Source organism: Quercus robur, chromosome 3 (assembly GCF_932294415.1).
Source record: "Quercus robur chromosome 3, dhQueRobu3.1, whole genome shotgun sequence".
NCBI lineage: Eukaryota > Viridiplantae > Streptophyta > Magnoliopsida > Fagales > Fagaceae > Quercus > Quercus robur.
Window position 1 is genome coordinate 22,965,778 of NC_065536.1, and position 10,306 is coordinate 22,976,083.

Below are 10,306 nucleotides of genomic sequence, written 5' to 3' on the forward strand. Positions count from 1 at the left end.
ATTCAATAATACAATAAAAAAAATCATAAATTTAAAGTTAGAAAGGTGTGGGGCAGGTGCTGGGAAAAATATTAATCCCATCCCCATCCCATTTATTATGTGGAGAGGGTAAAACTTGTCCATTAAGGGTGGTTGAGGTGGATATGTGTGGGTTTAAATTATCATTTCTATTATTTAGACAAGTTTTGCCTCGACTCGTCATATAATGAGTAATGAATAATGGAGAAAAAATATAGATTTATTTGGATCACACTTCAACTGCTCATAGCTTGTTATGTAGTGAGTTATGGTAAAATTTGCGTGAATAATTACTCACATTTTTTTTTATTAATTACAAATAATCTGTTATTTTTTTACTTATGATTAACAGCCTAACGCGGCTTTGAAAAATTTTATCAAAATTGTTGTGACTAAAAACTTTCTCAATAAATTCCCAAGCTTAAGATGACGTGACATCTCAAGCACATTTTTTTAAAAAAATTCATTTTTAGTTGGTTTTATTTATTTTTTTGGGTTAAAATAAAATTCAAAATTGGGTTAGTGTATGTCTGGGTCCCACAAGAGAGGTCCACCCACGTGAATGGAGCGCGTGGGGTAGAAGAGAGAAAATATAGTGAAGTAGGGAGGAATCTCCTTTATACATAGCAACAACGTCACACTAACCAAAAAGTGAGACCAAAAGAGTTGGACTGAGGCAGCAACAGACCTTGTCATGTCATGTTAAATGTGACATACATCAAATAAATGCCACTAAATCTCTCTCAGATTCTCTCTCAATTTTTCTGTGTCTTCAAAACAAGGGTCACGTGATAGACCAGAGAGAAGCCAAAGCCAAAATCAATACCAAAACCAAAACCAAAACCAAAGAGAATACTAACTTGTGGTCTCTCTCTCTCTCTCTCTCTCTCACTTCTGGGGGTGTTGTCGTTCTTGTAAGTTGTAATAGTCATAGAAGAGAAAAGTTACAGAACGAATAAAAAGAGCAGAAGGGTACCTATTTCTCTTTGCATTCCTTTGCAGTGAGTGTGTTTTATCAGCTCCGTAGCTCTGCTTAGAGTGAGAAAGTTAGAGAGAGAGAGATAGAGAGATAAGAGTTCGGGACTGTGCTTGAGAGAAATGCAACAGCACCTGATGCAGATGCAGCCCATGATGGCACCTTATTACCCAAACAACGTCACAACTGATCACATTCAACAGGTTTCTTCCTTTCTCTTTGCCTCTCTGCCTTTTCTTGGCTCTTTTTTGTTTACCCTTTGGATTATATCAAATTTTGTTTCTTGCTTCTTTGGATGAATCTTTTCTTTTTGGTTTATCCTGTAGCTTCTTGGGCTAAATGGGTATTCACTGTTGGATTTCTGTTTTGGTTTTTGTTGGTTGTTATTTTCATTTTCCTTCTATCTGCTTGTTCTATTTTTGTTATTCATGGTTCCTTATTACCTACTCAAACTGGTTTTTTTTTTTTTGCTCTAGTTGTGGATCTTTTTTGTTGTTTAAAAGTTAAGATACATGTTATTAACTGGTATTTTCATTTTGCTTTTGCATTAATTATTATTTGAAGTTCAAATGAGTGTGTGGGCTATGGTAAATGGGTTTTCTTGTTTTGTTTGGGTATTTTGTTGGTTTCTGATTATGCTTAGGTTCAGGTTTGGTGCTTCTTTCAAAGCCTTTTTCTTTCTTAAACTATTTTAAATGATTTACCAATATATTTACAGGGGCAGAGATTAGTAGCGTTTGGTGTTATATCCTCATTTGTATCTTATAAAGAACTGGATAGTCTTTTTTTTTTTTTTTTTAATCTTTGCGTGTTCTTTAAAAATTGTATATCCTGTGTTATCTATCCAGAAACTCTAAGGACATTAAATTTTTCACAATTTATTTTATAATTTGTTAAGTTGCGAAGCTGAGTGATACAATATCATTTTCATGATCCCATAACTGACATTAATTTTATTGTGCACTAATTATCATACACCACCTCTCTTGAAAAAAGTTATGAAATTGTTCGTGTTTGGTATGATAACGACAGGTAGGATTTAATATTGATGAACATGATCAGTATCTTGGTATCTCACGTTAGCTCCTTATGCTTCAAGCATTAGTTTTAAATAGGTAGCCTAGAATGCTTTGGTGTCTTTCATGGCTACGACTTACATGCACTGTTGACCAGTGAACCGGGAAATTTGTTAGGGACATATGAGGGTCCCCAAAAGAGGCCTTAATGCAATGCGTTGGACCCCACCTTAATTCATTCTTGTACTGCGAAAACGACAGTCTGTCATCAACTCCGATACCACTTGTTAGAAGACAGCACCATAGGTGGTCTTCTAGTGAGGCCTTATTATGATTTGTTGGGACACTACCTTAATCCCGTTCCCATACTAATTGCGAAAAGGACAACCATCAACTCTGACATCAGTTGTTAGGAGATGTTACCTTACTTAGTCTTGAAGTGAAACCAAAATATAATATGTTGGGACACAAAATTAACTCCAAAGTTTAAGCCTACCTGTCTAATACTGTTATCATAATTACTTACTCTTTCATTCAAAAAAAGAAAAATTACTTACTCTTGTACTTATATTCTCAAGATATTCCGCCATTTAAACTTCTGTTGGATTCTTTTTGTCTCTTTTTATGGATGGATGGCTTATGACAATTCAAACCGATAACCATCTTTCGGCTAACCTAGACTCCTCTGTCCCTTGGGACCGACAAGGGGCAGTACATAACACTTTAAATCATTATCCTTGCATATTTTCTATCCTCGATTTCATTTCATTTGTGAGTTTTGCTGATCTGTTTTCTTACGTGTATTTGTAGTGTATAATATAAATTGATTTGGGATTTAGCTTAGGTCATGAAGTTTAAAGCTGAATTGCATTCATGAAGCCCTGTCTAGAGTTTCAAGTTACTAAGTACTAACTGGAGATGAAAATGAAGAGAGAGAAATTTTAAACAAAAAAATAAAAAGTAAAAAAAAAGATGGGTGTTCCTAAGGAGGAGGATGACCCAATTCATAATTCGTTATGGGAAAAGAAATTAATCTAGATGTTTGCTGTAGCTGCATATCAAACTAAAATGTTTGAGAGGTTGCACTAATGTCAGGGGATGGGGATTGTTAGGGATGCTATAAAACTATGTTGTTTCTGAAGGCATTCACTAGTTCATCTAATCGAGTTTACTAGGTTGCAAATGGGGGTTGATATCAAATCCCGCAATCCCGCATTTACTTGGAATGCTGTGTGGGTGGGGGATATATGAAATGGGAGATAGCTACTGTAGTGATAAGCCAAACTAGCCGGTATTTGGCTAGACTTTAATCAACTGAACTCAGCTAACCCTTTAACCCAAATGCAAAGCTCTCCATCATTGTTGGTTATAAATTTGAAGGGTCTCATGCATTATTACCTTACTTGCAAGAGTTGACTGCATTCTTATGTAGAAAGTCTTGTGTTGATCCATTTCATGATTGATTATCTGGATACATCACAATTAGTTACTACATTTGCTGGCATAATAGGCTGATGTGGTTTAATGGTATGTTACTTGTCTTTATTTGTAAACTATTTTGGGGTTGATAGTGGAAAGGTTTATTAATAAGTCACCCTTGCCACTCTACAGAATCATACATGAGATTTTCGTCTCATATGGCTCCTCATTCAATTCTTTCGAAGTTGTTTGATCCTTTCCCTCATTCGAGAATCTCCTCCCTTCTTCCACTCTGCCTCAAAGAGTAACTAGGATCAATTTGGTCGCATTTTCATTCATTTGGAATTTGGGCTCATATAATTTTGGAGGCTTATATGGAATCATATTTAAATCAGATAACCACACATACAAAGGAAAGTCTTTTTAATTGGGTTATGCCCTTTGAATGTGCAGTAGTAAGAATCCTTTTTGATAAAAATTAAAAAGTTCCTTTTTTTGCTTTTCTTCTTGGGGGTTGTGAAGTATCAATAAAATTTTAATTGTGGGTTGTTACAATTCCATGGAAATAAAATTAAGTCTGTTGTAAGTTTAATCTTGCATCAATTTGTATGAGATTATCTTCAATGTATTAAAAATGCTTTGGATGTATGCAACTTTGTAGGAAATGAAAACAAGAAATGAACTGAAATATATATATATATATATATATATGAAATTTTACTGAGTAATACTAGCATCTGCATAGCTTAATCTTGTTGGTGAATATGTGAACGACTTAGCACTTACCATGGCTGATGAGGTATTGTCCTAATTCGGGCTTTGCTTATGATTAAGTAGGCAGAGTGGAAAAATGAGTGTCCCCTGAGACATTGACTAAGAAATTTTGGTTTGATTATGATGATTATTCACAATTCTTCTGTAAAAGATGCACCAAACCCACCTTCATAGACGCGTGCCCATGTACTATGCAGCACATAATAGCATTTTCATGTTGTCTGGAATTTAAGGAAATTTTTTACTTGATATATCTATTTTGAGTGAGAAATTGATGTTTGAGTCAAGTATAATAATCATAGAACATGGAATAGTTTGATCATCATTATATGGATTCATTTTTCTTTTAGGTAACCATAAGTCCTCCATGTAAAATTTATATTGTCTCTATTATGTTGTTGATTATAAGAATATTACTCTGTTGAATGGGTCCAAAATATGCATAAAGATATTTTCCTTTGTTCCTGTCTTACATTGTTTCATACACTTGATGGGTATTTTCCCATCTAGGACATTTTCAAGTGTTTGTCTTGTCCTCATTTCCATGTCTCTTATTTTTGTTACTGGCACTTCACACATTTTGAAGAGTCCATGTCTCATGAGGACGAGGTTTGCCAAATCAATTTTTTTTCTATGGGTTGCAGTTCTAAAGATTTTACTTAGAGGCTAATAATGGAATCTATCATTATTTCTTTGCTCCTGCACAATAGATTTAACTAACAAGCAGGAATAAACTAGTTCCTTTTAGTATCATGGCAAGGTGGTAGTATGGAAATTAAACGGTGGATTGGATTTAAGATTTGCTCTTTAAGGAAATTGTTATGGAGAGATTGTGTGGGAGACTGGTAGCCACCAACTATGGTATTACCAATAATGGATGGAAAATTTCAAAGGGTCTTGCTCCCTATGGTTTAGATCATTGAAGAAACATCTCATATAATAGGTGGAGCTTCTTGAGATGGGTGATCAAATATCAATCTGAAAGTAAGAAAGGTTTTAAATTTTAGTTTCTGAAATGATGTCTTTGCATGATGACTTCACTTTGCAGTGGATATTTCTGACTTCGTTACTCATAGCTTAAGACCCTAAGATGGATTATATGAACTGGGTAACCATAGAAATTTTAAATCCCATACAAATTTTCCCTTTTAGTTCCTAGTCATTTATTGGTGTAACCATGAAGTTCAGCATGTTTTAATCATACAGTGATACGGAAGGTACATCTTAGTTGTTTGATTTTAGTTTTTGGTATTGTAGAGCTGCAATACATAGGTTCAACAGCTCCTTCAAACAATTGAATGTGAAAAAGAACAAGGACTAATCGGATGCATTTTTCAAAAATTATTAAGTGGGAGGTTTAACCTGCTGTCCAAAGCAAATTCTTAGCCAGATTTCAAAAGAAAACAAAGCTTAACCAGTGAGCTGTGAAAATGTTTTATAGTTTACATAGTCATGAAGTTGTAGAGTCGTATTGAGAAAATTTATATAATTTGCATGGGTATAATAGTGGACATTCATGAGCTTGAAGTGAGAATAAAATGGGATGTTAAATCTCATTCAATTGTGGATTTTTGTTAGATTTATGATTTTATATTTGGTAATTTATTATTATTGTTTGAGTTTCAGTTTTCCAATTAAAAACTGTGTTTCACATGAATTGAGTGATCCCCTCAAAAAAAAAAAAAAAAAGCCTGTGCAACTTGCTTTTAAATTTGCACTCTTTTGTTAGCTTTTCAGAATAATTACATGAGCAATTTCCTTGGTACAAGTAAAAATAATGTGTTCTTGACATTTATAATTGTTGATTGCTATTTCCTGGATATTAGTTGTATCATTGCTGCTAAATTTTTCCTAACTTCATTGTTTATACATGCAGTATCTGGATGAGAACAAGTCACTAATTTTGAAGATTGTTGAGAGCCAAAATTCGGGAAAAATGAGCGAGTGTGCAGAGTAAGCAGTAATCTTTTTAGTTTTCCAATTTGATAAATGTGGTTTTGCTTGTCTGGCATTTTCATAACTTGGTACTGAGCCACTTACTAAAATACATTGGCTTGTGCGGGGAATGTCTCAGTACTTTTGGTTTGTGTTCCTCTGCCAAGCAATCAAGTCCAAGGCTTGAAAGGTTTCTGTAACTGCTGCATTGTCATAACTTCCATTATACTTATCATTTGCAGTATTGATTACTTGTTGAAGAAAGAAATTTAGTCTAGTTCTGGTAACCATAACATGACATTTAATTCATTAGTGACTGGATGTTTGTGACTTTAAACACAAAATTGAAACACTCCTCTAGAGGAATACTATTATATTGTTCTGCATCTTTCTGCTAGAAGTATAGTACTGCCACACGTGCATCAAAGACTAGCCGCTTGGGTTACTCATTAGGAATTATTTAGGTTGTCTAGAAAATTTCTTATGTGTCCTTGGTTAGTATATGCATCCAATCTAATGATAATCGTGTTTCTAGTGTTTATATCAAGAGAAATTCTAGTTTGATTGAAATGGCAAAAAGAACAATGAATGTCTTGTAAATTTCACATAAATGTTGAATAGCTTGCATATTTACTTTAGAGTTATGCTGGGGCTGCTACAAATTTTACATGGAGCTTACAAATTGATGTATCATCAAAAAATCATTTATTAGGTGGTTGAAACTCACTAATCACATTCATTACCACATTAGTTTGTAAGCTTTATGTAGTAAAATTTGTAGTAGCCTTATCATTTTCCTTTACTTTATTGAAATTGGCTGTACTAATTCATTAATTCATTAGTATAATGATTGAAGCTTTGCATAAGTCAATTCATATAAGCACCAGCCAGACTTGCAGCAGGAGCAATATATAGTTGGAAGTAAGCAGGCCATAAATTTTTAATGTTTGAAATATCAGAAGGGCCAATAAGTTCTCTCTATTGTTGCAGGAACCAGGCAAGGCTACAGCGAAACCTTATGTACCTGGCAGCAATTGCAGATTCTCAACCCCAACCCCCAACCATGCATGGTCAGGTACAGAATGCATTTCTATTTTTAACTTATGCATTTCTTATTTTTGTAACTTTCGATGCACTGTTTATTTGAGCCTGCCTTCTTAGATTTTGAGGTGAAACTTGTAACTGGACCCATGTTTTATGTCTTGCTTATTAAATAAATAATGGGGTTCTGTTGTTTTTACTTTTGCATTTAAAACCATTTTAATCACATGATATATATATTTTTTAAATTCATTAAATTTTTGTTGGATTGTATATTTTATCATGTGTCCCCATATATTATTGAATGAGCAAGACTTAAGTACAGTACTTAGGTGTTGTTCCTTAGGTTTTTCTTTTAAGATTTTGCCATGTGAATATTTTCTCATGGGATGGAAGTGTATTTTATAGTTAAATAGCCACATGGTTGAATCCTAAAAGGGGAACCTAGGGAATAGCACCTAAGGTACCGTGCTTATTTTTTGTCCTAATTGAATTTATATCAGAATTCATGTGCATTGAGTAATCACTATGGCCAATTTACTTATTTAACATCACATGCAGTGTTTTTTCATCATTGTAATACATTCTTGTATTAATCACTGCAAATTTGAGGCTAACAAAGCTTGAGGGATTCATAAAGTTAAATGCCACTATATTTAACACTATTTGGCAATATCAGTTTCCTCCAAGTGGCATTATGCAGCCAGGAGCGCACTACATGCAGCACCAACAGGCTCAACAGATGACACCACAATCGCTCATGGCTGCACGCTCCTCCATGTTGTACAGCCAGCAGCCATATTCAGCACTGCAACAGCAGCAAGCTTTACACAGCCAGCTTGGCATGAATTCTAGTGGAAGTTCAGGGCTTCACATGCTGCAAAGTGATGCTAGTCATGCAGGAGGCAGTGGGACACTTGGGGTTGGTGGCTTTGCTGATTTTGGTCGTGGCTCCACTGGAGAAGGCTTGCAGAGTGGTAGGGGGATGGCCGGTGGGAGCAAGCAAGATATTGGGAGTGCTGGGTCTGCTGAAGGGCGAGGCGGAAGCTCCACAAGCCATGATGGGGGTGAGACACTTTACTTAAAAGCTGCTGATGATGGGAATTGAGAGGTAAGAATGAAGAACAAAGTATTGGTTAGCATCTGAACCTAGTAGACATAGGTGAGAAATATGAACTTAGGGGGGCAAAGAGGAACTTGCTGCTTAATGTACTTTTGTCATCTTATCTGACACCTCTGCAATGATGTTCTTTTTAAGTAGTGACAATGCATCCTATGGTAGTGTATCATGTAAATTTGTAGGTCATAATGTGATGTGTCTTAATGTTGGTCACTTTATTAAGTTTATTTATGCTTTTCATTAGTTATGGATGAGTTTCTATGTTCTTAATATATGCTATTTTAGTATTCTGAAACCTCACAATTCATAAATGAATTCCGAGATATGCATCCCAGGCATTTTAGTCTACTTGCTCTAGCTCTCTCTTGAGGAACTAGGAAATTTATACTAATAAGACATGGCCTTTGTCTGCGCATGCTCGCTTTTGCGCAACAAGTTGAGCCAACTAGCTAGCTGATTGAGTAGAATGTCAAGTTCGAAGCTCAGGTGAAGTTAAATAGAGCTATTCCTGCTTTAATTCTCTTCATGGCACAACATTTTCACGAGCCTAATGGAAGTCTAATTCAGTATTTAGTTTCCATATAAGAAACATATTTACTAACAAAAGTAGTGACTGAAACATGATTTACCTTCATTGAGTAATCTAGAAAATAGTGAAATTATTAAGTGCGCTCTTACTACACCAAATATTTCACATGAAGATTATGGGGCAAACACAGTATTTGGTGTCACTAATAATATGTTCTTTTAATAAAAGTCTTTGTTTAACCAAAAAAAAAAAAATCTTCCGGTCAGCATAAAATTACATCCCAACCCTCTGTACCTCTTTTCTTTCTGCCTTTTCTTTTTTTAATTTTTTTCTCCTTTTTTAAGGCAGATAGCGGGGGAGGGTGGAAGTTGCTTTTATTTTTTATTTAAAATTTAATTTCTAGTGTGGTAGGGACAACGCAGTCTTTTTATCAGGAATTTAATAAAACGAAAAGCCTTTTTTTTTTTTTTTTCATAACTACCGCGTATGACCGATTGTGATGTGATTGATTCTTTCAACTTTCAAGGTAGAAATTATGTTGGTGACATACTGACAGATATAGGTAAAAATGTTGTTACAAAAAAAAAAGTTCTTCAAACTTAGTCAATAATGAAAATTCACATGTTTTAGAACTTGTTGAGGTGGCATATTGTGATTAGTTATGTTCACACTCACATAGCTGTAGAGTTTTTATTTTTGCTTATTAAAAAATGTATTTTGCAAAACAATTTCAATTTCCTTAGGACCTCAAAAACAATAGATTTTTTATTGTAATATATGGTATATGTGTGCTTGTTACGATAAAAAGTAGAATTTGGTAGGTATATCAAATAAAAATAATGTCAGCATTATTGAAAATTTTATAAATCTCTTTGTTAATTATCCCGATTAATTAACAATTGATTTTTTTAGGGGCTAATTAACAATTGATTGATAAATCGATTTGCTGGTCAAGTGTCGTACTCAATTAACCAAAACCATAATATAAACCAAATATGAAAAATCAAGCATTCCACAGGAGTATCAAAACCAATTTTAGACATTTGGAACTCTTCTATATGAATTTCTTCTCTCTTAAAATGTGTCTGTGATCATGATCAAATTCTTTGACAAACTCCAAGAACCACCTTGAAATTTCTTACTCTTTTTTTCCAAAAAAAAAAGAAAAGAAAAAAAGAAGCAGAAGAAGAAGGATGATAGACTCTATGACTTCAGCTTTTGATGTCATCACTAAAAATATTACACCATTGAATATAATGTTATAAAACCTAGATTTGGGTTTCCTCTCTTGTTGATGCTCGATGATAGTATTTTCCACTGGTTGATCAAACCTAGATTTGGGTTTTCTCTCTTTTTGATGCTCGATGATAGTATTTTCCACTATGATACCTTTTCTAAAGTTGGGTTATAATAAGTACTTTCTGCGATTGCGTGTAACACACAAATAATGAGGTAGTAGCTAACTTAATTAAAACATG

General features: G+C 34.2%; 1 protein-coding gene across 2 annotated transcripts; it reads left to right on the forward strand.

Moving 5' to 3' along the window:
• The first annotated feature begins 815 nt into the window (after positions 1-815).
• Positions 816-8,553, forward strand: LOC126717515 (GRF1-interacting factor 1). 2 transcript variants are annotated; one of them, XM_050419279.1, is made up of 4 exons: positions 816-1,197; positions 6,080-6,156; positions 7,129-7,213; positions 7,883-8,553. In XM_050419279.1, exons 1-4 carry the CDS (start codon positions 1,117-1,119, stop codon positions 8,285-8,287), a joined length of 648 nt encoding a protein of 215 aa, XP_050275236.1. In that variant the 5' UTR covers positions 816-1,116; the 3' UTR covers positions 8,288-8,553. The 2 variants fall into 2 exon arrangements, with proteins under 2 accessions (XP_050275236.1, XP_050275235.1); XM_050419278.1 differs by having other exon boundaries at positions 831-1,197; positions 7,859-8,553.
• The last annotated feature ends 1,753 nt before the right edge of the window (positions 8,554-10,306 follow it).

Bases quoted from the DNA above. Each gene is read 5' to 3' on its own strand.
- LOC126717515 (XM_050419278.1), top strand. From the start codon at position 1,117: ATGCAACAGCACCTGATGCAGATGCAGCCCATGATGGCACCTTATTAC. The intron at 6,157-7,128 runs GTAAGCAGTAAT...CTATTGTTGCAG, and splicing joins AAAATGAGCGAGTGTGCAGA to GAACCAGGCAAGGCTACAGC. The intron at 7,214-7,858 runs GTACAGAATGCA...TGGCAATATCAG, and splicing joins CCCCAACCATGCATGGTCAG to TTTCCTCCAAGTGGCATTAT.